The sequence below is a fragment of the Oncorhynchus nerka genome, linkage group LG22 (assembly GCF_034236695.1).
Source record: "Oncorhynchus nerka isolate Pitt River linkage group LG22, Oner_Uvic_2.0, whole genome shotgun sequence".
Lineage (NCBI taxonomy): Eukaryota > Metazoa > Chordata > Actinopteri > Salmoniformes > Salmonidae > Oncorhynchus > Oncorhynchus nerka.
The window spans coordinates 54,888,197-54,915,791 of record NC_088417.1 but is presented as its reverse complement, the minus strand read 5'-3'; the positions used below and the strand labels follow the sequence as shown (position 1 = coordinate 54,915,791).

General features: G+C 42.3%; 1 protein-coding gene across 2 annotated transcripts; it reads left to right on the top strand.

Moving 5' to 3' along the window:
- On the top strand, positions 1 to 27,595 carry LOC115105364 (galactosylgalactosylxylosylprotein 3-beta-glucuronosyltransferase 1-like). 2 transcript variants are annotated; one of them, XM_065007261.1, is made up of 7 exons: positions 1 to 207; positions 297 to 409; positions 24,483 to 24,631; positions 25,317 to 25,837; positions 26,207 to 26,503; positions 26,976 to 27,081; positions 27,510 to 27,595. In XM_065007261.1, exons 3-6 carry the CDS (start codon positions 24,514 to 24,516, stop codon positions 27,060 to 27,062), a joined length of 1,023 nt encoding a protein of 340 aa, XP_064863333.1. In that variant the 5' UTR covers positions 1 to 207; positions 297 to 409; positions 24,483 to 24,513; the 3' UTR covers positions 27,063 to 27,081; positions 27,510 to 27,595. The 2 variants fall into 2 exon arrangements, with proteins under 2 accessions (XP_064863333.1, XP_029483180.1); XM_029627320.2 differs by having other exon boundaries at positions 1 to 409.

The following is a 27,595-nucleotide window of genomic DNA, read 5'->3' as shown; positions in this document are numbered from 1 at the left end:
CCTCTTCTGTCTCCACAGGGACTGGCACTGAGGACACGACCCTGCTGCCCGTGGATTGGATACATTGCGCTACCCAGATCAGCCTATTCAGACTCATAGCTCCTCAGTGGGGCAAATCACTTTGTGTAGTTCACTGGGGAAAGAGGAGGAAGCTGACTTTATGGGTCCCTTTCAACAAGTTGGAAATCGCAAATTCAACAATGAGAGGTTTGGAAGGAATCAGTGGCTAACAGCAAGCATTTCAAAGCAACCACTAGCCTGCTTTCAGTGGAGTGGCTGTGTGTGTTTTTTTTCAGAGATTCCACCCTAAATACAGAGAATGCCAGACTTTGATGACAAAGTTTGATGACAAAATTTGCCCACAAAGGACCACCGTGCCACCTTCCTGTTTAAGTGAGCACAGCACAAGGTGAGTCCAAAAATGTCTTGTAACTTTATGCTGCTGCATAAATGATGTAATATGCAAGGGATACATGTATACTGTAGGTAAGAAAGTAATACTATGTGTATGTTGTGTAGTAAGCTGTTAGTAGCCCATGTGCCTCACCCTAATAATTTGGTCTATTTTCACTAACACATTGTTCGTGGCCGGTGTGTGTGCTTGTCTGCAGACTTTTGTACAGCTTTGACAGTGCTACTGTATAGTAGTGGTGACGCTTGGCTTGCACGTGCAAATTGAGCACACACAACATTCTATAATAGAATTGTGTTATTTGAAGTGTCAAATTAAAAGCTGATTTAACATGTCAAATAGTGTTATTTGACGTGTATCTTTTTTGACATGCGAAAACCCAAATGGTGTTCAATGTGCCTCACCCTAATAATTTGGTCTATTTTCACTTCTTAATTTCACCTACTGTTCTAACTTGGTGGTGCACATGTAGCCTATAACCTGTTTTAGAGAAATGTAATCATCAAATGTAAGAGCTTCCATTGTCTGCTTATATATGTCCCTTTTATTTATCCTACGGTTGTGGCTTGGTGTACGCAAAGGACTGTAAGAACGGCCCATGTTCTGAATTCTGTCGCGGTACATTTCAAAAGTGCTGTACAAATAGTTATATTGACTTGCTCATTAATGTCTTAATCGAAATTATGGATTGCCTCTTATCCCCTTGTCGTCCTCTTATGCCATAGTTTGTGCATCTCAATTGTCAGTAGAAACCACATTTGTGTAAGAAAGTCAGCCATATCAGCTAAGTTTTTTAAATGGCAGTAAATGAGGCTGAATTAACTGTTTCACTGCCAGACTAGGCTCCTCTGATAACCAGGTGTAGCAGTGGTAAGGTGTTGGGATTGCTGTTGGGACTCTGCTGCTGGGACAGCTTTATATAGGCCCTAACAGTTTGTGGGCACTGTTTGTCACCATTATAGTGCAATTAATGTATTGTTTAGTGTTGTGTTGTGTAGTGGCTTTGTTGGCATGCATCCCACTTTTTCTATTTTTGCCCCACCAAGATTTACATGCTAAAATCGCCACTGACCATTGGTGATAACAATGAGATAAGACTCAAGAACTGTCAGAAAAGTTAAGAAACTTTTTTTTTTGCCAGTCCTGAACCCAGACAGCTGTCAGTACAGGGTCTGCTACGATTATTTCATTACTGGTAAGTCAAATCTGATCAATTTCGAGTTTAGTTTAGCTGTTATGTTAATCAGATGTTAACACTGTATACAGTACATTTGCCAAAATTAGCTAGCTAGACCATGAAAAGGGGAGATGCAAATTAAATTTAAAAAATAAAAAATATCATATAATAAACACATTTTTTTAAATTAATTAAACTGGACATAGGACAACCTGCCTTGTTGACTATTGGTTGCTCCAGCCCAACAATTGATGTAATCTTTATATGAAACGAAAACACCTGAATGAATTAAACACAACCATACACTTAAGTCCCCTGATGGTATAGGTGACCTGAAGAAGTGATATACAGTACTAACATCAGGAGTGCTTCTCATTTGTTTATGCACTGTAGGTTCACCAGCTGACCCCTATCAAGACACCCATGTCGACTGGATTCCCACTGTAAAGATGAGCAATGCTGCAGCAGCAACAGTTTCTGCTTCTACTTCGTCCTTTCCCAGCTATGAAAGGAGACATCCTTCAGTTATACGAGATGGTTGTCGTATGTTGTACTTTGGACTAGCTGAATGATTCTGTTGTGCCATTTGAGTAGAGAGCACCTTCACCTTGTCGTCAAGACAGAAGTGCCCCCTTAAATCATATGAATGTATAAAATGTATTTTGAAAAGTGTTAAAGACTATTGTTCATGACATTGTAAACATTCTGTACTTTAATAAAACACTATATTTTTGTATGGGTGAAATTAAAAGTATTGTTCTCTCTGCTTTACCTAGCCCCATTGAATAGAAAGTGTTTCTTATAGCCCAACTATTTTATTTATTTTACAATTTATACACATTTAGCATAGACAATGTAATTGTTGTGATAGTCTTAAGCAAACCATCTTCATTAACACTGTAGCACCTCTCAGTGCCACTCAGACCTTCTACGAGAAAAGTATCTGGCATTGAAATTGGTAGTAGTAGTTGTATGTTTTAAGCTAAGGATCCCATCATCTCCTTCCAGACATTTCACCGCCTAGATTACAACGGTTGGATTTTAACTAAACAATTTAATGTCAGCACAAGGCATGTACAAAATCCAGTGTAATGATTAGCCTCATATACATTGTCAACTGGTATCATTTTTAAATTGAGAACATATAGCTGAACAATATGTAAACCATGTGTAAGTTAAGCTTCTCTGCTTCAGATGCACAATGGCAAAGGCTGCATTGCAAATGCCCATAAGGCTAATGCCATCATACTGTAGGCCAGTGGTTCCCAACACCAGTCCTCGAGTACCTCCAACAGTACATTTTATTCTAGTCCTGGACAAACACACCTGATTCAACTTATCAACTAATCATCAGGCCCTCTGAGTTGAATCAGGTACAATGCATTCGGGAAGTATTCAGAACCCTTGACTTTTTAACATTTTGTTATGTTACAGCCTTATTCTAAAATGTATGAAATATTTTTTCAATCTACAAATATTTTTTCAATCTCATCAATCTACACACAATACATCATAATGACAAAACAGGTTTTTAGACATTTTGGCAAATGTATTAAAAAATATATATAATAAATACCATAATTTACGTAAGTACCCTTTGTTATGAGAATGAACATTAAGGTCAGGTGCATCCTGTTTCCATTGATCATCCTTGAGTTGTTTCTACAACTTGATTGGAGTCCACCTGTGGTAAATTCAATTGATTGGACATGATTTGGAAAGGCACGCACCTGTCTATATAAGGTTGACAGTGTATGGCAGATCAAAGCCATGAGGTCGAAGGAATTGTCTGTAGAGCGCTGAGACAGGATTGTGTCGAGGCACTAACTCGTATCTAAAGGATAGACATTTTAGTAACATGTAGGCTGTTTTTTACTTAAGCATAATTTTAGGTGAACGAAAAAAGTCAATACCATACCTTGATCCCTGATCTATGGGGAAACAGACTTCTGTTCCAGCCCAGAAATAGTACACTTGATTATTAACTAATAAGGTTTGATACATTGAATCAGGTGTGTTCATGCTGGGCTGGAACATAAGCATGCACACCCAGCAGGGTTGGCCTGCTCCAGTTTTAATAGGTTTATACATTTTTGTGTGACTTTTAAACTATATTTTTGTTCACCAAATGTGCTAACATATAATTATACTCAAATAAGACAGTACTGAATTGCTAGTTATATAGCTCTGTCTTCAGTTTCTCACTAGGGAATGGAACTGAAGAATATCTTCATAATGTCCTCCCATAGTTACCTGCCCTATACAGAGTAGCCTTGTCTCCCTTCTCTGACAGCTGGAACTGCTAGCTAATCCTTTCACCCTCTTCCGTGGCTGTTAGCTACCTAGCTACAAATGCATTTAGAGTTACAACGATAAATACATCAAGAAGCTAACCAGCTAATATGACGTTAGCAAGCTGGTGACATTTAATTCACTTAGCTAGCTATACATTATAAAAAGTTAACTAGTGAACATTACATATCAGCTCATGAGTTAGCCTGCACACTATGTTTCTGTAGAAAGCTAGCTAGCTAATAATAATTTTTGATCATTTTCAAAACATTTACTTTCTTGAATAGGTTCTCCCAATTCCTCTGTTTTCTGTGTCCTTAAAAAAACGAAATAATGGGCAATCTTCCGAAGTTTCCAGTGGTAGCAAAAGGCAGCCAGCCATGTGGACGATTGGATAACTTCCAACAGGCTGACTTTGGTCTTCCAACATGGCGCCTGGTGCATTTTGCTAGCTGATTTGTGATGCAACCACAAGCTCTCTATAGAAAATTACTATCAAACAACAATGGAACATTCTATTGGGTATTTGGTTACTCTTTGCCATTAGATCAAATGATTTACCTAGACTGATTAAATCATTTACCTAGACTGACTCATTAAAAAAAAACAATGTTGCAAAGTGCAGAACTATTTGTTTTAGGGAAATTGGTCATACTGGGAAAAAATACAATTCCAAGAGATCCAAATCTGATAGTGTATTGGTTATTTAATTGCCACCAGTAATAGTGTGTTGTATAGCAATACTCAGCATGCTAATATGAAAGGTGTGCTCTGCCCTGTGTTGAGTTGCCACAGCATCTTAGCACAAGGATGTAGGTAAATATCTCTAAAAAAAAACATGGGTGATTATAAGCTCTTCTGTCCCTTGCTGTGGAGACTTGCTTCCATTCAGCCGCAAGAGCATTAGTGAAATCCAGCACTGATGTTGGGCGATTAGGCCTGGCACGCAGTCGGCGTTCCAATTCATCCAAAAGGTGAATTGGGTTGAGGTCAGAGCTCCGTGCAAACTGACTTGTTAGAAAGGTGCCACGTTGAAAGTCAGAGGTCTTCAGTAAAGCCATGCTACTGCCAATGTTTGTCTTTGAAGATTTCATGGCTGTGTGTTCAATTTTATATACCTGTCAGCAACGGGTGTGGCTGAAATAGCCAAATTCACTCATTTGAAGGTGTGTCCACATACTTTTGTATATATAGTGTACATGTCCGCACATACACACAACAAGTAGGTCACATGGGGGAGAAGCATTGTTCCATGAGGTGTTGCTTTATTTGTTTTTTATAAACCAGGTTAGCTGTTCACTTGCGCTATATAAGATGGAAGGCAGTTCCATGCACTCGTGGCTCTGTATTCCTTGGATTTGTTCTGGACCTGGGGGCTGTGAAAAGACCTCTAGTGGCATTTCTGGTGGGGTTAGTGTGTTTCAGTGCTGTGTGTAAATTGTCTACTCAAACAAATAGTCTAGACTAGAGATTGCTCAGTGTGATGACATTAAGCTGTAAAACATGAATGCATTCATGATTAGGATACATGTATAAGCAAGATGACATTTTGTGATTCCTCTGTCTCCATTCCACCCATATTGTATAATAAGCATGAACTCAAGATTGTAGTGAATGCCTCCAGTGACGATATGTTAATGAGTTTAGTCATGTTTAATGTATTTTTCTGCCATGTGTTCTACTGTATACTCCAACCAGTCATCAAATTGACTATATAGTTCATTCATAGTATTACCACCGTTCACAGCAGTGGCAATATGGCCGCCTTGAGAAGTGTCCACATTCATTTGATGGATCCAAAGAAATAGATTCATTCATGACCTTAGTATTTATGAGAGACACACGAGGAGATGTGCTAATCCATTTCGCCATCTTGAAAATCCCATCTTATTTGATGTATCTAGGCATCATTCCATTTGGAGAGGTGGTGGGGATATGTCTCTGAAGGTAAATAATCAATCTGTGTGATTTAATTGGATTTCAGGAGTTCAGTTGCTGGTAAAGCAAAGCTCAAATCTTTCTTGCATAGTCAGGTTTTCATAGATAAGTTATTTAATCAGTAAGTTTAGTGATGAGGATGGACACATGCTAATGGTTCTATCAAGATAAACCTGTTCAGTTTTATATCATATGTATAGCATGGTTGGTGTGAATAACATACAGAAACCTTCTCAGGTCTCACAAGAGAAAAGCAGTCCTCTATCAACTACCCAGTCAAGGTGTTCACCGTATAGAACATTCACCATGTTGATATCTTGACTTTGGTCTTGACCAGTTATAAAGACTAATCAAGTACATTCTCAAGGATCAATAGTTATATGTGAGTGAATCATATTGATTACATGGAGATAAAGCAGCACCACAGAAGAATACTCTTTTGTGTTGCTTTTCTAGGTCTCGATAAATTAATGGCACATTGTGTCTGATTTATGAGTCTCCGGTCTGTATTTGTGCATTCTCAGCATTTGATTAAAAGACATGCAAACGTTTCGCCGACTGAACCACTCTATCCAACCAGAGTTTATGGCTGGCCTGGTTACAGTAATTGGGGACATTTCCACATGTAACAAGGCCAACCCCAGTGGGGCCCATTAGTAAGGATCCCTGCTTCCTCCAGTGTGGTTAATGGTTTGGTCCCTGTCCAGCTCCTTCATAGTGTATGAGCGCGTGCGTGTGAGGCTCTTTGTGATGTCTCTGTCACCATGGAGCTCGCAGTGAGACTCGCCGCCAGTCCCTCAAATCAATGGCAGTCAGAGGACAAACTCCAGAGTTGCCAAGTCCTGGAGCTGCCAAGCATTTGGAAAGGTTTTAATGGACTTGCACGAAGATCATTGACTGGTCTGATTGCAATATCTGTAGTACATATCAACCAGATTCAGTCTGCACATTTACTATATCTAGGTGCCACAGAGCTGAAAAGAGTGTAACGATACATTGAAATCACTAGTGAGTGCACAGAAGGTGCAGTGAGCATTTATAAATATCAATACAGTAAGGGTAACAACGGAGTAATAGCAAAAATGAATTTAAATAACTCCAATATTGTCTGGGTTAAGTTGTCTTATTGTCAGATAAATCAAATATGATTTTTCTTAGGGGGGTTCTCATTCATCACAATCTCCCCAGAGAGAGGATTTGTATTGTGTGATGTGCTTTGGTATTCTTCTGCTCCTCAGAAAAGCTTTGCATGTAAAACAAGCTGAGCTCACATCATGAATATAAACATTTAATGTATCTACACAGGGATGGCTCTCTGCTTGTCTGGCTTTTTAAGCTCAAGACTTTCAATAAGAGTTTCTTTACAGATCCTTATTTTTAATAATACCCTTATTATGACCAGTGGCTAGCTTTGGAAATGTGTCTGAATGATAAAATAAGGGGCATGTGTTTGAGTGCGTGCATGTCTGCATATGCGTGTACCATACACTGGGTGTACAAAACATTAGGAACTATTTCCATGACATAGACTGACCAGGTGAATCCAGGTGAAAGCTATGATCCCTTGATGATGTCACCTGTTAAATCCACTTCAATCAGTGTAGATGAAGGGGAGGAGACCGGTTAAAGAAGGATTTTTTTTTAGCCTTGAGACAATTGAGACATGGATTGTGTATTGTAACGGTTTTGACTTGAGGTTATTATTTATAGGGGTGCCAGGTAGGTTGTGCCTACCAGAGAAAACATTGGTTTCTCCTTTTAGTTTGGGTGGGAATGAGTCCCATCTGGTCCGTCAAGTCTACACCAATACAAAGGACTCATGTAAAAGTCAGGATGGAAATAAACTTTTCATAAACCCTTAAAACATTGGAAAGAACTTCCAAAACAACTATATTCTTTTGCGTGGGTTGTATTAACAACATCAATGATTACACACACATATAATATAACACAATGAATTCTGGTTCCTCCAGAAATGTCCTGTACCACGGGCCTAAAAAGAGTCCTCCTGCCCGGTAGAGTTCAGGGAACTCAAGTGACTTCTGTCACGCAATGTTGCGTAAACCCAGTATTAAACATACCATCAATATAACAATTATTTTACCACAGAACTTAAAGCGTATCAACTCTTACTAAGTCCTCAACTACAACTAACTACAACTAACTACATAAATCATCACAGTATACCTCACATCAAAACAAATGAAATACCGTATACAAAAAGGTTGTAGTCAGTCGGTCAGTCAGACAATCCAGTAAGTCCACGGACGCAAAGAGTGGATCCGATCCTGGGTAAACTCTCTTAGGCTACAAAACACATGTTTAATGGCAACACAACAAACGGAATAGAGAAGCTTCGGAACTGAGGGTTGAACACATCCTCAGTCACGTCTCCATCACAACCCCACTTTTGCGCAGCTGATGCTGGCTATTTAATTGGGAATTAAAGGGAAAGCGTCCTATTGGAAGGAGCTGCACTGAGACGGTTCAGAAAAATTCAGGGCCGTCACACACCCCCTCCCCTGGAAAAAGCCGACCATTGCCCTGGAAGGCACATCTTGGTCGGGGAAACCGAGAAAGGTCTCCTCATCACTTTCCTCTACAAAAATATTCATTACTTTTTGGAGCTCACGCTCCTCAGCTGAGGGGTCACAGGCCTTAAAGTGTGAGACTTCTGGGTCTGGGAATCCGACAAAAGTCTCCTCACTTTCCTCTTCAACGATATCCAGGACCTTGCGGCGCTCAATCGCCTCCAATTCCTCAGCCGAGGGGTAACAGGCCTTAAGGCGTGAGACATGGACAATGCGCATATCTTCACCTGTGTCCTCTTTCACCACTCGGTAGTTCAAAGGGCCCATCTGGTCCACAATCCTATATGGTCCTTGCCATTTAGGAGCGAGCTTGGCCGAGACGAATTGTTCAGCTTTCGAGTAAGGATGAGAGCGAAGCCACACCCGATCACGAAGCTGAAACTGCATGTCTCGTCTGTTCTTATCATAATTTCTCTTCTGCTTGAGTCAAGCCTGGATCATGTTCTTTGAGACAAGAGCTCTCAAGTCATGGAGATGGACTACCTGGTCATAGCAAGCAGCGTCTGGAGTAAGCTGCTGGGGCTGTAGCACCATATCCAAGGGTCCTCGGAGAGGACGACTTAGGTTCAGCTCTGCAGGTGTGACTCCAGTGGACTCTTGCACAGCAGAATTCAGGGCAAATCGAAACTCGTGAAGGTGCTTGTCCCAGTGTTTGTGCTGGGTCCCTACATAGGAAGCAATCATTGTCTTCAAGGTTCGATTTACTCTCTCAGTGAGATTGGTCTGTGGGTGATAGGCCGTGGTCAACTTCTGTCTCAGGTTCCATCTTTGGCAGGTCTCCTCAAAGAGATCAGAGACAAATTGGGAACCTCGATCAGACAGGATGTAATCAGGCACTCCCCAGCGAGTCAGGATCTCTTTCGTAAGGATGTTAGAGACAGTCCTTGCTGTGGCCTGACGCAGGGAAAAGAGCTCCACCCACTTTGAATAGTAATCAACAAAAACAAGCATATACACATTCTGATTGGAGCTTCTAGGAAATGGACCCATCAAATCCACTCCTAACATTTCCCAAGGTCGGGTAACCACCGTTTGCTGCAACTTGCCAGCAGGCTTTCTACCTTCTGGTTTGTACATTTGACAAACCTGACAGTTTCGGATGTGTGACTTCACATCCATGCTCAGATGTGGCCAGTACAGTAATGCTTGCAACCGCTTGTAGGTTTTGAACCTGCCCAAATGACCAGCTAATGGGTCTTCATGGAAATGTTGAATCAGTTGAAGGCGTAGAGTTTCAGGTATGTACATTTGGTAGAGTGTTCTGTGAGGTAGTTGTACAACTCGGTAGACTTTGTCTTCAATGATGGTCAGCTTTGTGGTAGGATTGACCATCTTTTCTCCATCCTCCAGGATAGTCTGGTACAAAGCCTGTACTTCTGGATCATCCTGTTGGGCTTTCCATATGGCCTCATCAGAAATGGGAAAGTCCGTTTTGGGAGAGTCTCGACTGCTTGACAGGACAGTAGCACATGTAATATGAGGGCCACCGTTATCACAAGCAGGAGCTCTGGACAAGGCATCTGGAACATTGTTGTATTTTCCTTTCCTGTATTCCACTGCAAAGGTGAACTCTTGCAACCGTAGAGCCCATCTTATGAGTCTGGTAGTTGGTTTGTTGGTCTTGAACACCCACACAAGGGAGGAATGGTCAGTGACCACAGTGAAGTGTCTACCCTCCAGGTAGTACCTCCACTTTTCCAAAGCCCAGACAACTGCAAGGCACTCTTGCTCGGTTGTGGAGTAGTTCCGTTCTGCTCCATTCAATGTCCGACTGGCGAACGCTAGCACTTCTTCAGTGCCAAGTCCAGTCTGTTGGACTAGGACAGCACCAAGTCCAACATCACTTGCATCAGTGTAAACAACAAAAGGGCAATCAAAGTTGGGATGACCTAAAATGGGAGGTGTGACGAGATGTCGTTTCAGGGTTTCAAAGGAGGTCTGGCACTCTGCCGTCCATTGGAATTTCGCTCCTTTTCGCTTCAACGCGATGAGGGGTTCTTCCACCTGGGAGAAGTTCGACACAAACCGATGGTACCATCCAGCCATACCAAGGAACCATTGAAGGGCCTTGAGTGTGGTTGGCACAGGGAAGTCTTGTACAGCCTTTGTCTTTTCAGGATCCACATGAATGCCGTCGAAAGACACAATATGGCCAAGGAACTTCAGGGAGGTTTGGCAGAAGTTGCTCTTCTTCATATTCAAGGTCAGACCAGCTTCTCGTAGCTTGTCCAACACTGCTTGAAGATCTTGAAAGTGTCTTTCTCTGTTCTGAGAGTAGATAATTATATCGTCCAGGTAGACGAAACAGATCTTCCCTTTGAGCTCACCTAACGCAATCTCCATGAGTCTTTGGAAAGTGGCAGGGGCATTCTTTAATCCAAAGGGCATCACCTTAAAGGAAAACAAGCCCTCAGCACAGACAAAAGCAGTCTTGTCCTTGCTTTCCTGGTCCATCTCAACCTGCCAATAACCACTATTGAGGTCAAGGGTAGTGAACACAACAGCGCCAGACAATGACTCCAGGATCTCATGGATGGTGGGAAGAGGATAGGCATCAGTCTGGGAAACATTGTTGGTCTTCCTATAGTCCACACAAAATCTAAGACCACCAGTCTTTTTTGGGATGAGGACAACAGGCGCAGCCCAGGGAGAGGAGGAACGTTCTATTATATTTTGTGTCAACATATCATTAATGATTCCCTTTTGGATGATTAGCTTCGCTGGGGACAAACGATATGGCTTTTGCTTGATCGGCATTTCCTGTGTAAGGAATATTTTGTGCTTCAGGAGCCCGGTGCGTCCTAGCTTTGAAGTACATACATCAGCATTATTCTGCAGCTGTTCCAACAGCCTTAACTCCTCTGGCTGTTCCAGCTGAGCTCTTCTCACAGCCTGTAAAAGGAGATCGTCAGAAGGATTATCGAGGGTTAGTGGTACCGGAGCAATGGCAGAGAAGACATTTGAACCCCAATCATGTAACTTCATAGCTTCTGATTGGAAGAAATGCTTCTTGCTCGGATTGTATGGAAACCAGTAGCAATTGTGTGCGATATCAATCTGGACACCACTGAAGTACATGAAATCAATTCCCAACACGACAGGAAAAGCAAGGTTCCTGGTTTGTAGGATAACAGAAGGAATCATATAGGAGCGGTTACACAGGCGGAACTCTACCTCACTCCATCCAAGTGGTCGTCTAGCCTCACCATCAGCCAGATAGAGTGGACCTTCTGTCCACGGCTTCAAGTTGTATTGTGGACCGTTAACCTCCTTCCACAGTTTCTCATTGAGCAGTGTGTAGGATGACCCGGTATCCAAGATGGCTCTTCCTGTCCATGGGCCTATGGACAGGGGTAACACCAGTTGGTGCGGTATTAACTGAAAGGAAGGGGATGTCGATGGGGGGGCGTAGGCAGTGACTCTTGGGGTTTCAGCTCTGGTTAAAGCACCCAGAGTAGGATGGTCATTCCTGCGAAGAGAGTTAGGTGTGTTGGCCTGTTGTGATTTGTGGTTTCTGGAAGGGTTTACTTGATACGGTCTTGGACATGTAGCTGAAGAATGTCCCTTTTGGCTACATCTCCAACAGAACATGAGAGGGGTCTTGGCTGGAGACTCTGGCTGCTGTTGTTAAACTCTCTTAGGCTACAAAACACACGTTTAACGGCAACAAAACAAATGGAATAGAGAAGCTTCGGAACTGAGGGTTGAACACATCCTCAGTCACGTCTCCATCACAACCCCACTTTTGCGCAGCTGATGCTGGCTATTTAATTGGGAATTAAAGGGAAAGCGTCCTATTGGAAGGAGCTGCACTGAGACGGTTCAGAAAAATTCAGGGCCGTCACAGTATGTGTGCCATTCAGAGGGTGAATGGGCAAGACAAAAAAATTGAAGTCCCTTTGAACAGGGTATGGTACTGTAGTAGGTGCCGGGCCAGGCGCACCGGTTTGTGTCAAGAACTGCAAGGCTGCTGGGTTTTTCACACTTTTCCATGTGTTTTCCATGTGTATCAAGAATGGTCCACCACCCAAAGGATATGCAGACAAATTGATACAACTGCGGGAAGCATTGGAGTCAACATGGGCCAGCATCACTGTGGAATGCTTTCGACACCTTGTAGAGTCCATGCCCCGACGAATTGAGGATGTTCTGAGAGGTGGGGTGCAACTCAATATTGGGAAGGAGTTCCGCATGTTTGGTATAACATGTGAACGCAGCATGTGAAGTGTTGGTCCCATCTTTCATGACCTTAAATGCACAAAAGCATATCTCTCAAATGTTTTGTACACATGTGTGTACATCCCTGTTAGTGAGCATTTCTCCTTTTCCAAGATAATCCATCCACCTGACGGTGTGGCATACCAAGAAGCTGATTTAAACAGCATGGTAATTACACAGGTGCACCTTGTGCTGGAGACACTAAAAGGCTACTCTAAAATGTGCAGCTTTGTCACACAACACAATGCCACAGATGTCTCAAGTTGAGGGAGTGTGCAATTGGCATGCTGACTGCAGAAAAGTCCACCAGAGTTGTTGCCAGAGAATGTTTGAATGTTAATTTCTCTACCGTAAGCTGCTTCCAATGTCGTTGTAGAGAATTTGGCAGTACGTCCAACCGGCCTCACAACCGCAGACCTAGTCTTACCACGCCTACCAGTACATCAACATCTGGCTTCTGCACCTGCGGGATGGTTTGAGACGAGCCACCTGGACAGCTCATAAAACTGTGTGTTTGCACAACCTAAGTATTTCAGCACAACTATAAGAATCCATCTCAGGGAAGCTCATCTGCATGCTCATCATCCTCAACCAGGGTCTTGACCTGACAGCAGTTTGGCGTTGTAACCAACTTCAGTGGGCAAATGCTCACCTTCAATGGCCACTGGCAAGCTGGAGAAGTGTGCCCTTCACGGATGAATCCAGTTTCAACTGTATCAGGCAGATGGCAGACAGCATGTATGGAATCGTGTGGGCAAGTGGTTTGCTGATGTCAACATTGTGAACACAGTGCCCCAGGGTGGCGGTGGGGTTATGGTATTGGCAGGCATGAGCTACGGACAATGAACACAATTGCATTTTATCAATTGCAATTTGAATTGATCCTGAGGCCCTTTATCATGCCATTAATTTGCCGCCTTCACCTCATGTTTCAGGATGATAATGCACAGCCCCATGTCGCAAGGATCTGTACACAATTCCTGGAAGCTGAAAATATCCCAGTTCTTACATGGCCTGCTTACTTACCAGACATGTTATCCATTGAGCATGTTTGGGATCCTCTGGATTGACGTGTACGACAGCGTGTTCCAGTTCACAGCAATATCCAGAATCTTCCCACAGCCATTGAATCAGTTGGACAACATTCAACAGGTCACAAACATCAGCCTGATCAACTCTTTGCGAAGGACATGCAAATGGTTGTCGCACCAGATACTGACTAGTTTTGTGATCCACATACCTACCTTTTTTTAAGGTACTGTATCTGTGACCAAATGATGCATATCTGTATTCCCAGTCATGTGTTATCCATAGATTAGGGCCTTATTTATTTTATTTGACTGATTTCCTTATTTGAACTGTAACTCAAATCTTTGAAATTGTTGCATGTTTATTTTTGTTCAGTATTGTTGGACATAAGACTGTAAAAACACCAGAAAATCAGCTCCAAGTGGTTTACATTTGTGGTTCAGGATAAACATAAATACTTTACTGAGAAACGGTAGCCACAGGATCACAGTACACTAGAAAAATAACAAACACTAAGTCTCGGTTTGTTGTTTATTGGTTTTGTTGCTAAGGATTACACGATGCGGTTAATCTTTACGGCTGGGACTGCAAGTTTGTGTTCCATTTTTTTGCGAGGATTCCACGAGTGCTAGCTGGCTGTACTACAGACACCTTTCGTCGTCGTGGGAAGACTCATTGTTATCTTTTCGGAAAACAACTGGTTGCAGTAAAGAGCCAACCTGGATACAAAGGAGATCGTGATGGAAATCGACGAGTACCAACAGCTTTACACTAAGGAGGAACAACATACTCCATCATGGAAAGATCCGACGACCTCACTTAATAACTTCAACCCAACAAAAATAGAAAACAGATTAGTCCACAGACACGGACGATTTACTTACCGTTGAAGTAGAGGCTAGTGCTCTGGCTGGAATCCATTCAACACTGGAAAAGTTGTGTGAAGAGGTAGCAGGGCTGAGGGGGGAGTTTGGAGTTTAGCCAGAGTGAAATTCTCACACTCCAAGGAGAGAATAAGGCTCTCACAGCCAAGGTAAAAATCCACGATTCCAACATGGATTGTCTACTCAGGGAAAACAGGGTGATGAAGGAGTTGCTACTAGACATACAAAGTCGTAGCATGCGTGAAAATCGATTTTTTTTCCCAGGAAGACACATCCAATAATCCAGAGGGCGCAATCAGAGAACTCATGCAATCCGCCTTGAAACTTCATAAAGAGACTGTAAACAAGGTGGCTTTCCACCGAGTACACAGACTTGGAGCTCGGAGCGACAAGACCAAGGGTCCCCGACTGATCATCACAAAATTTGAACACTACCAATTAAAGGATCAAAAGCAGGGGAAGGGAGCTTAAAGGGACCAAATCCGGTCTAAATGATCCATTTCCAAGGGAGATAAACGAAGGTCGTGAAAGACTGTATCCGGTACAAAGGCAACAAAGGGAGAAGGGTAAGCATGCCTTTCTCATTGTGGACAACCTCTTTATAGATGGACAGCTATTCCGAGACAGCTCCATAACACCATGGCTGTACTAAATTCTACAGGGACTTCAGGTTACGAAAAAAAGAAAGTATGGGAACTGTAAAAATATCTGAACACTATGAAGTGGATATGAACACACACATACTCAGTTACATGCTCGCTTACACATACAGACTTATATATACACACACACACCTGATCTCGCTCTCCTCTCTCTCTCTTCTCTCTTCTCTATTGTTGAACTGTTTTATAATTTAATATGTTTGTTTATCTATTTTTTTATGTATTTGTCTACAAGTTTATATATGTTTACAACAAGCAAGGGGAAGATATCAGAATAGGGGCATTGGGGAATGATAACATGTTGACCGGAATACATTTGTACTGTAGTGAAGCCTTCTCTAGAGTAATGCAAGGTGACTTTCATGATCATGTGAAACGTCAATTCCTATGGAAATGCTGGGATGTGTTTTTCAATGATGTTAAAGGTAATTATGATGCAACTATGACGGTGATACGATATGGATTACAATTATCATCATGAATATTAAGGCTATACGCACTACATGTTACATACATAGATACTCAACCATGCACATTGGAGGAGTTATTATTTGCATTTTATTGCATTCAATAAGTATTTGATCACCTACCAACCAGTAAGAATTCCGGCTCTCACAGACCTGTTAGTTTTTCTTTAAGAAGTCCTCCTGTTCTCCACTCATTACCTGTATTAACTGCCCCTGTTTGAACTTGTTACCTGTATAAAAGACACCTGTCCACACACTCAATCAAACAGACTCCAACCTCTCCACAATGGCCAAGACCAGACAGCTGTATAAGGACATCAGGTATAAAATTGTAGACCTGCACAAGGCTGGGATGGGCTACAGGACAATAGGCAAGCAGCTTGGTGAGAAGGCAACAACTGTTGGCGCAATTATTAGAAAATGGAAGAAGTTCAAGATGACGGTCAATCACCCTCGGTCTGGGGCTCCATGCAAGATCTCACCACGTGGGCATCAATGATCATGAGGAAGGTGAGGGATCAGCCGAGAACTACACGGCAGGACCTGGTCAATGACCTGAAGAGAGCTGGGACCACAGTCTCAAAGAAAACCATTAGTAATACACTACGCCGTCATGGATTAAAATCCTGCAGCGCACGCAAGGTCCCCCTGTTCAAGCCAACGCATGTCCAGGCCCGTCTGAAGTTTGCCAATGACCATCTGGATGATCCAGAGGAGGAATGGGAGAAGGTCATGTGGTCTGATGAGACAAAAATAGAGCTTTTTGGTCTAAACTCCACTCGCCGTATTTGGAGGAAGAAGAAGGATGAATACAACACCAAGAACACCATTCCAACCGTGAAGCATGGAGGTGGAAACATAATTCTTTGGGGATGCTTTTCTGCAAAGGGGACAGGACGACTGCACCGTATTGAGGGGAGAATGGATGGGGCCATGTATCGCGAGATCTTGGCCAACAACCTCCTTCCCTCAGTAAGAGCATTGAAGATGGGTCGTGGCTGGGTCTTCCAGCATGACAACGACCTGAAACACACAGCCAGGGCAACTAAGGATTGGCTCCGTAAGAAGCATTTCAAGGTCCTGGAGTGGCCTAGCCAGTCTCCAGACCTGAACCCAATAGAACATCTTTGCAGGGTACTGAAAGTCCATATTGCCCAGCGACAGCCCCGAAACTTGAAGGATCTGGAAAAGGTCTGTATGGAGGAGTGGGCCAAAATCCCTGCTGCAGTGTGTGTAAACCTGGTCAAGAACTACAGGAAACATATGATCTCTGTAATTGCAAACAAAGGATTCTGAACCAAATATTAAGTTCTGCTTTTCTGATGTATCAAATACTTATGTCATGCAATAAAATGCAAATTAATTACTTAAAAATCATACAATGTGATTTTCTGGATTTTTGTTTTAGATTCCGTCTTTCACAGTTGAAGTGTACCTATGATAAAAATTACAGACCTCTACATGCTTTGTAAGTAGGAAAACCTGCAAAATTGGCAGTGTATCAAATACTTGTTCTCCCCACTGTATAAGCACAGCACATATAAGCCTGGGATATCAACCATTCAAAGTTGGCCTTAGTGTGTGAGTGACCATAGAATAGTCTTAGTGAGTGACCATAGAATTCTATAAGAGTGACCTTACTGAGTAAAGTATGTCATTGTCACGACTTAACACAGTCAAAAAGTCACAATTATTTCCAAACCCTGCCCATTTCCACAATTTATCTTTTTAAAATGTGATATTAAATCTAACCCTAACTATTGAATGGCAAGTTTGATGCGTTGGTCCGACAGACCTTCCGTGTATTTGGGCGGAAAAGTCTGGGAATGAGATGTAGGTGTAATGTGACTAACATGACATCACTTTAGAGCGTTTGCCATCCTTCAGCACGTCACCCCGACTAGCATCACCACCCTGGATGGTTCCGACATAGAATATGTGGACATCTATAAGTACCTAGGTGTCTGGCTAGACTGTAAACTCTCCTTCCAGACTCATATCAAACATCTCCAATCTAAAATCAAATCTAGAGTCGGCTTTCTATTCCGCAACAAAGCCTCCTTCACTCACGCCGCCAAACTTACTCTAGTAAAACTGACTATCCTACCGATCCTCGATTTTGGCGATGTCATCTACAAAATAGCTTCCAATACTCTACTCAGCAAACTGGATGCAGTTTATCACAGTGCCATCCGTTTTGTTACTAAAGCACCTTATGCCACCCACCACTGCGACCTGTATGCTCTAGTCCGCTGGTCCTCGCTACATATTCGTCGCCAGACCCACTGGCTCCAGGTCATCTACAAGTCCATGCTAGGTAAAGCTCCGCCTTATCTCAGTTCACTGGTCACGATGACAACACCCACGTAGCACGCGCTCCAGCAGGTGTATCTCACTGATCATCCCTAAAGCCAACACCTCATTTGGCCAACTTTCCTTCCAGTTCTCTGCTGCCTGTGACTGGAACGAATTGCAAAAATCGCTGAAATTGGAGACTTTTATCTCCCTCACCAACTTTAAACATCTGCTATCTGAGCAGCAAACCGATCGCTGCAGCTCTACATAGTCCATCGGTAAATAGCCCACCCAATTTACCTACCTCATCCCCATACTGTTTTTATTTATTTACTTTTCTGCTCTTTTGCACACCAGTATCTCTGCCTGCACATGACCATCTGATCATTTATCACTCCAGTGTTAATCTGCTAAATTGTAATTATTCGCCTACCTCCTCATGCTTTTTGCACACAATGTATATAGACTCTTTTTTCTTTTTTCTACTGTGTTATTGACTTGTTTATTGTTTACTCCATGTGTAACTCTGTGTTGTTGTCTGTTCACACTGCTATGCTTTATCTTGGCCAGGTCGCAGTTGTAAATGAGAACTTGTTCTCAACTAGCCTACCTGGTTAAATAAAGATGAAATAAAAAATAAAAAATGTAACTGTTCCACGAAAATGCGCATATAAAAATAATACTAACTGGCATGCAGATCGGTAGAAATGGTTGGCTAAATTGTAAGCTTCCCCAAACGTCAAACTCATGAGCTGCCTATAGTCTTTACTATAAGACCCATTAAAAAAAGGTGAACGCGCAATCAACGGTCCGTCCAACTGATTCATTCTGGCGCCGGGCCCTGCAGAACAGTCCATTGGGTGGTGGGCCATTCTTGGTACACAAACTGGTGTGCCTGGAATCTACTACCATACCCCATTCAAAGACACTTACATCTTTTCTTTTGTCAGCGGGGGTGTAGGGTTTGAGCATAGCCTGAAGGTCGGGAGGGGCAGTTACTCTTGCTGCTCCGTAGGCAAGTACCATGGTCTTGTAGTGAAAAAGAGCAGGTGTTAATGTTTTGTATACTCAGTGTATAATGCACATTTTTATTTATTTATTTAACCAGGTAGGCAAGTTGAGAACAAGTTCTCATTTACAATTGCGACCTGGCCAAGATAAAGCAAAGCAGTTCAACACATACAACAACACAGAGTTACACATGGAGTAAAACAAACATACAGTCAATAATACAGTAGAAAAATAAGTCTATATACTATGTGAGCAAATGAGATGAGATAAGGGAGGTAAAGGCAAAAAAAGGCCATGGTGGCAAAGTAAATACAATATAGCAAGTAAAACACTTGAATGGTAGATTTGCAGTGGAAGAATGTGCAAAGTAGAAATAAAAAGAATGGGGTGCAAAGAAGCAAAATAAATAAATAAATAAAATAAATACAGTAGGGAAAGAGGTAGTTGTTTGGGCTAAATTATAGGTGGGCTATGTACAGGTGCAGTAATCTGTGAGCTGCTCTGACAGTTGGTGCTTAAAGCTAGTGAGGGACATAAGTGTGTCCAGTTACAGAGATTTTTGTAGTTCGTTCCAGTCATTGGCAGCAGAGAACTGGAAGGAGAGGCGGCCAAAGAAATAATTGGTTTTGGGGGTGACCAGAGAGATATACCTGCTGGAGCTCGTGCTACAGGTGGGTGATGCTATGGTGACCAGCGAGATGAGATAAGGGGGGACTTTACCTAGCAGGGTCTTGTAGATGCCATGGAGCCAGTGGGTTTGGCGACGAGTATGAAGCGAGGGCCAGCCAACGAGAGCGTACAGGTCGCAATGGTGGGTAGTATATGGGGCTTTGGTGACAAAACGAATTGCACTGTGATAGACTGCATCCAATTTGTTGAGTAGGGTATTGGAGGCTATTTTGTAAATGACATCGCCGAAGTCGAGGATTGGTAGGATGGTCAGTTTTACAAGGGTATGTTTGGCAGCATGAGTGAAGGATGCTTTGTTGCGAAATAGGAAGCCAATTCTAGATTTAACTTTGGATTGGAGATGTTTGATGTGGGTCTGGAAGGAGAGTTTACAGTCTAATCCGACACCTAGGTATTTGTAGTTGTCCACGTATTCTAAGTCAGAGCCATCCAGAGTAGTGATGTTGGACAGGCGGGCAGGTGCAGGCAGCGATCGGTTGAAGAGCATGCATTTAGTTTTACTTGTATTTAAGAGCAATTGGAGGACATGGAAGGAGAGTTGTGTGGCATTGTATGACATTGTCTCAGGAAAGTCTGGGTGGGCAATATACAGTATAGAAAAGGTGAAATTGTTTGCACACAAAAAAAGGAGGAATTCAGGAGACCAGGGGAGTCTCTCAAATTGAATTTAATTTAATTTACCTTGAATATTGCAGCCCATTTTTTTGTAGGCTATTAGCCAGACAAAACCCGCTGAGTTCAATAATAAATAGTGACTGGATTTATCTTCAAGTTGACTACTTCTTTCCTCATTGTTAGATTATTTGATGTGTAATTTTTATAAAACATGTTATAAATAGCAACTAAATAGCAGCTAAATACAGTATACAGTATACTGTACATTATGCATACACTGCATGATGAAACAATCCCTAGTAAGCTAGTGCTTTGAGGGTGGACTGACTATGATTAATTTAGGCATTAATAGACTGGTTTTACACACAACTTTCTATCCAAGCTGGGAGAAAGCGTGAGGATGGGTCATGCCGGACAGTTGTATATTCCAAAAAATCTATTGGTAGCTGATTAGTATGCGTTTGCATCAAACGTTTATTTTATATCTGAAATGTTTGAATTTCCAACTTTAATTACTAAACAAGTAATTACATTGTTGCCAGCAGTATGAAATGGCAGCATTGCGACACCATGTATAGCTTTGTGAAATGTTAGGCTTAACACATTTATCCATTAGCTAAAGCAAAGCTATACATGCCGTAGCACAACTGAAAGCCTATCAACAACTGAAAGCCAATAGGCATGCAGCCGCATAGACATGTCTCAATTCCAGCACCATGGACAGCGATTGCTAGTCTATTTTGTGTGGCTGTCTGGCTGACACATTTTATTTTAGGGAGGGGGAAGGGGGCCAAACAACAACCTTGCGGGAGTCCAGATAAACTGCATTATGCCAGTGCTCTGACACCGCCTGGTATAGAGGTCCTCGATGGCAGGGAGTGATGTGGACACCGAGGAACTTAAAGCTCTCAACCCTCTCCACTACAGGCCTGTCAATGTGACCCTGAGGGGCTCACATGTTAAGGATCAGTATGGCGAATGTTTGGTTGCCTACACGCACCACCTGGGAAGGACCTTCAGGACGTCCAGGATCCAGTTGCAGAGGGAGGTGTTCAGTCCCAGGGTCATGAGCTTAGTGATGAGCTTGGAGGGCACTATGGTGTTGAACAGCATTCTCACATAGGTGTTCCTTTTATCCAAGTCGGAAAGGGAAGTGTGGAGTGCAATAGAGATTGCATCATGTGGATCTGTTGGGGCGGTATGCAAATTGGAGTGGGTACAGGGTGTCTGGGATGATGGTGTTAATGTGAGCCATGACCAGCCTTTCAAAGCATTTCATGCTTACAGATGTGCTACGGGGCGATAGTCACTTAGACAGGTTACCATGTCATTCTTGAGCACAGGGACTATGGTGGTCTGCTTGAAACATGTAGGTATTACAGACTGGGCCAGGGAGAGGTTGAAAATATACTTGAACACACTTGCCAGCTGGTCAGTGAATGCTCTGAGTTCTCATCCTGGTAATATTTCTGGCCCCATGGCCTTGTAAATGTTAACCTGTTTAAAGGTGCTACTCACATTGGCTACGGAGAGCGAGAACACACAGTCATCTGCAGTGGTGGAAAAAGTCCTCAATTGTCATACTTGAGTAAAAGATACCTTAATAGAAAATGACTAGTCGTAAAAGTGAAAGTCACCCAGTGAAATAGTACTTAAAGAAGGTGTTTGGTTTTAAATATACTTAAGTATCAAAAGGACATTTAATTGCTCAAAAATAAAAAGTACATTATTTTCTTTAGGAATATAAAAGTTGTAAAAAATATAAATAGCACAGTAAAGTACAGATACTCCACAAAAATAATTAAGTAAAAATACTTTAAAGTACAACTTAAGAACTTTACACAACTGGTCATCCAGAACTGCTGGTGATCTCATGCATGGTTGAGTGTTGTTTGTCTAGAAGTGAGCATAGAAGGCATTTAGCTGGTTTGGAAGGCTTGCATCACTGGGCAGCTTGCAACTGGGTTTCCCTTTGTAATCTGTGATAGTTTGCAAGCCCTGCCACATCCTACAAGCATCAGAACCGGCGTAGTAGGATTCAATCTTAGTTCTGTATTGCCTCTTTGACTGTTTGATGTCTTTTCGGAGGTCATAGCAGGATTTCTTATAAGCGTCTGGATTAGTGTCCTGCTCCTTGAAAGCAGAAGCTCTAGCCTTTAGCTTAGTGCGGATGTTGCCTATAATCCATGGCTTTTGGATGGGATATGTATGCAAGGTCACAAAAAATGTAAATAGTATGATCTGCAGCTTATTATGAGGTATTCTAGCTCAATGCAGCAAAAACTCAAGACTTGCTTAACATTAGAGATCGCACACCAGCTGTTGTTAACAAAGATAAACCCCTCTCAGCTTACCCGAGACTGGTGTCCGATCTTGACGATGCATGGAAAAGCCAGTGAGTTGTATACACGTATATCATGCATGTCATTGTTCAGCCACAACTTTTTTTGCAGATCATTTAGCAATGTGAGGTATTCTTTATGTAGTGTTCAAGTATGCTTTTCTATAAGGTAGAAATAAGAAAAAAGCTTGCAGCTGTCTCTGACATATTTTCTGGTGTGCAATGGCTTTGATGGGAAAGCAGGTTCCTTAGCAAACGCTTTATCTTTGCAGAACCAGTCTCGGAGCGACAGCTCCTTAATGGAGGGTTAAGCATGTGGCTAATTCACACGTGATCATCCATTAGATGAGCTACTGTAGCTCCACCACGGGTCAACCCCTCCATTCTTTGACTATGAGCTGGCTAAATATACAGTGCATTTGGAAAGTATTCAGACCCCTTGACTTTTTACACATTTTGTTACGTAACAGCCTTGTTCAAAAATTGATTACATTTTTTAAAAATCCTCAGCAATCTACACACAATACCCCATAAGGAAAAAAAGAGAAAACAGTTGGTTTTTTTGCAAATGTATTCAAATAAAAAATGGAGATACGATATTTACATAATTACACAGACCCTTTGCTATGAGACAGATGCATCCTGTTTCCATTGATCATCATTGAGATGATTCTACAACTTGATTGGATTTACCTGTGGTAAATTCAATTGATTGGACATGATTTGAAAAGGCACACACCTGTCAATATAACGTTGCACAGTTGACAGTGCATGTCAGAGCAAAAACCAAGCCATGAATGAGGTCAAAGGAATTGTCCGTAGAGCTCCAAGACAGGATTGTGTCGAGGAACAGATATTGGGAAGGGTCCCAAAAAATGTCAGCAGCATTGAAGGTCCCCAAGAACACAGTGGCCTCCATCATTTTTAAATGGAAGAAGTTTGGAACCAGCAAGACTTCCTAGAGCTGGCCACCCGGCCAAACTGAGCAATCGGGGGAGAAGGGCCTGATTTTCAGTGGAAAGGACTGGGAGACAGGATCGAGGGAAAGATGAACGGAGCAAAGTACAGAGATTGTTGATGAATACCTGCTCCAGAGCGCTCAGGACCTCAGACTGGGTTGAAGGTTCACCTTCCAACAGGACAATGACCCTAAGCACACAGCCAAGACAACGAAGGAGTGGCCTCGGGACAAGTCTCTAAATGTCCTTGAGTGGCCCAGACAGAGTCCGGACTTGAACCTGATCGAACATCTCTGGAGAGACTTGAAAATAGCTGTACAGCATCCAATCTGACAGAGCTTGAGAAGATCTGCAGAGAAGAATGAGAGAAACTCCAAATACAGGTGTGCCAAGCTTGTAGCATCATACCCAAGACTTGATGCTGTACTCGCTGCCAAAGGTGCTGCCCAAAGTATTGAGTAAAGGGTCTGAGTACTTATGTACTTATTAGCAAAAATGAATAAAAACCTGTTTTTGCTTTGTCATTATGAGGTATTGTGTGTAGATTTTTTTTTAAACTCTCGTCAATTTTAGAATAAGGCTGTAATGTAACAAAATGTGGAAAAAGTCAAGGGGTCTGAATAGTTTCCGAAGGCACTGTAGTCTGTTTGAAAAGTGGAGGATCGCTTTCCCCCATTCTATAAGTTCAACGCTTTATACTGAAGCCATTGTTCAGAAATCCATCCAGAAATAACACCTGGTATTTACCTTAAAGGCACAATGTCTAAAATATTCTGCTGTTAAGGTTCTCAATTAATGATAAAATGGTCACCCATTGATTCTTGAAGAATATAACTAATAAATGCTACATGAGCTGAGTATAATTGTGTTACCCTTTCTTAACCAAAAATGTGTGTTGCAGGTAATGACGTGGCTCAGGTTTGACCCCGGAGATGCCGAAGAGACGAGACATTCTGGCCATCGTGTTGATCGTGTTGCCTTGGACGCTACTTATCACTGTTTGGCATCAGAGTGCCATCACCCCTCTGCTAGCTGCTCGAAAGTGTAAAGGTCATTCCTCAAATTCCCCATGTAGGGGGTTTTATGGTTAGTCTCTTGAGCAGAGGAGCACGTTTGGTTTACTTATATCTATGCTTATTCTGGGATGCTCCATTTAATATAGTACACTTAAAAAGAACGTCTACACATGATTTCCCAGATTAATTTTTTACATTTTCCCACCACTTAACTTTTTATCAGAATATGCTGCATTGTCTATTACAAGACTTTTAACACAATGGCAAAAGGTTTTTGTTCATAATGAGCTAAACACTTCATCAGTGTATGAAAGAAAATATTGTCATTTTGTGAGACCGTGGCATGAGGCCGCTATCAATTTGAGCACTATCAGTAGAAAATTGATTGTCCACAATATTAATTTCTCTAATCGTATTCACACCTTTTAACTGACTTATATTAGTCTGACATCTAATTCATTACTTTTTAAGTTAGTGATGAGTATATTATGTTTATCACAAGGAGCTTACATGTCTAACAAAAGTGTATGGAGTTAGATTTCAGAACGACACATTCATTAAAACTTTTGACTGAAATCTAACTCTACAACAGACTAAGAAGACTATTTGCACAATTAGATGCCTCCTCCCTCTCTACGAAGGCCATCTCTATGGAAACATACAGTTCCTATACAGTCTATAAGCATTTATTATACCAAAAACTTCTTTCCCCATCTCAGATGACAGACATGAGAGTCTGCGAGACTCCCGGAACACCTTCACCCTCAAGGAGCCCTGCACCTCAGAGAACAACAAGGACATTGTGGAGGTTGTGCGCACCGAGTACGTCTACAGCCGCCAGCCACCCTGGTCTGATGTCCTCCCCACCCTCCACGTCATCACCCCAACCTACAGCCGGCCGGTCCAGAAGGCAGAGCTGACCCGGCTGGCCAACACCTTCCTCCACGTGCCCAACCTGCACTGGATCCTGGTTGAGGACTCTCAGCGACAAACCCTGCTAGTCACCAGGCTCCTTCAGGAAACAGGCCTGAACTACACCCACCTTAATGTGGAGACACCCAGGAACTATAAGCTGCGTGGGGATATGAGGGACCCCAGGATACCCCGGGGAACCATGCAGAGGAACCTGGCTCTGCGCTGGCTTAGAGAGACCTTCAGCCCCAACAACAGCAACAGCCAGCCTGGTATCGTCTACTTTGCAGACGATGATAACACCTATAGTCTGGATTTGTTTGAGGAGGTGAGTGGAACAAGGAGAGATGTTGTGCAGTACAGAATTGTTTCCTCTTTAGCTACCAAAACAGGCAAAATGTTTGGTTTCAGTGCACAGTAGTATAATTAAATAAAGAGCATGGCTCCTTACAATATGCCACTAGATAAATGCACAGCCTCAACACATAGGCATCACTTGACACCTGCCATAAACAAAGTTTATAAACATGAATTCTGATATTTGCATATGATACAAATTAAAATAACTATTTCCTTACATAAAATCATATATCGGAAAATGAATACTTATTGATCCTTCTCCACCCATAGAATTACATAGAGCACTAATATCATAGGATCTCCATGGGCTCTACCCTCTCTCTCCTTCCTCGTCTAGATGCGTTCAACAAGGAAGGTGTCTGTGTGGCCTGTAGCCTTTGTGGGCGGCCTGCGGTACGAGTCCCCAAAAGTCAATACCCTGGGCAAGGTTTACGGCTGGAAGACTGTGTTTGACCCCAACCGACCCTTTGCCATAGACATGGCTGGGTTTGCGGTGAACCTCCGCCTCATTCTCTTTAAGCCTCAGGCCTACTTCAAGCTGCGGGGAGTCAAGGGAGGGTACCAGGAGAGCAGCTTACTGCGGGAGCTGGTCACCCTCAGCGACTTGGAGCCCAAGGCTGCTAATTGCACTAAGGTAAGGAACTAACAGTTGCCCTGTGTGGCTCAACTAATAGAGTATGTTGCTTGCAATGCTAGGGTTGTGGGTTTGATTCCCACTGGGTCAGGCTGGTCTCATAGATGTAACATAGGAAATGAAAATCCAGGACAATCAAATTAGTATGATTAGTTTAATATGGTTACATAAGACAGATGTTACTTCAGGCAAAAATTAAAGAAAGGTGGTTGGTCGCTGTGGATAATAGCCGTATAATGCAAATGTCTGGCAACCCAAAGGTTGAGTGTTCGAAACTCCTCACGGGCAACTACTTACATGTTTTGCTTCTTTGCAACTACTTAGCATGTTAGCTAACCTCAACCTTAACTCATAGCCTTAACCCCTAAGCCTAACCCATAGCCTAGCTAACATTAAAGCGGTATAAAAATACTTTCAACTACTTTCAACTAACTTGTCCACCATTTTTACTTGAACCCCCCGCCCCAAACAGGTACTTGTATGGCACACTAGGACAGAGAAGCCTGTCCTGGTGAACGAGGGAAAGAAAGGATTTACGGACTCCAACGTGGAGATATGAAACTTATTTTGGGTCACAGGTAATTTGAAAGTTATTGTGTCTGGGATTAATTAAGTTTGCAAAATTCCGGTACCTTTCCCAAAGTTCCCAGGTTTTGCAGATGTTACCGGAATTTTGCAACCCTATGTCTGAGTGCCAACCTGGCTATCTGAACCCCTGTGAGCTTATTATTTCCACCAAAGGTTTTAATATTGTATTATTATTCATAGTATAAAGCTTTGCCGAATCTGTCTGAATTTGTATAACAGGGATGTTATGATTTCATCTCATAACTTGACAGAAGATCCCTACAAAAGATAGATAGTTTTATTAATGCGGTTTTGTCTTTAGTTTCTTCTCATTTGCCTAAACTATTCTATCCGTGGTTGGTAGTAATGATGGAATAATTGTTGATTACGTATTTTCTTTACACATCTCCTAAGCCCATATATCATTGTGTTATTGCAGGTTATATATGGCTGGGATTCCAAACGGACTGACAAAAGACAAGCTCCGGGCAAGCAGGATCAGGGTGAAATATATATTTACTGTAA

Coding starts and splice junctions, on each gene's coding strand:
- LOC115105364 (XM_065007261.1), top strand. CDS start 24,514: ATGCCGAAGAGACGAGACATTCTGGCCATCGTGTTGATCGTGTTGCCT. Junction 24,632..25,316: donor AGCTGCTCGAAAGTGTAAAG/GTCATTCCTCAA, acceptor TCCCCATCTCAG/ATGACAGACATGAGAGTCTG. Junction 26,504..26,975: donor AGGCTGCTAATTGCACTAAG/GTAAGGAACTAA, acceptor CGCCCCAAACAG/GTACTTGTATGGCACACTAG.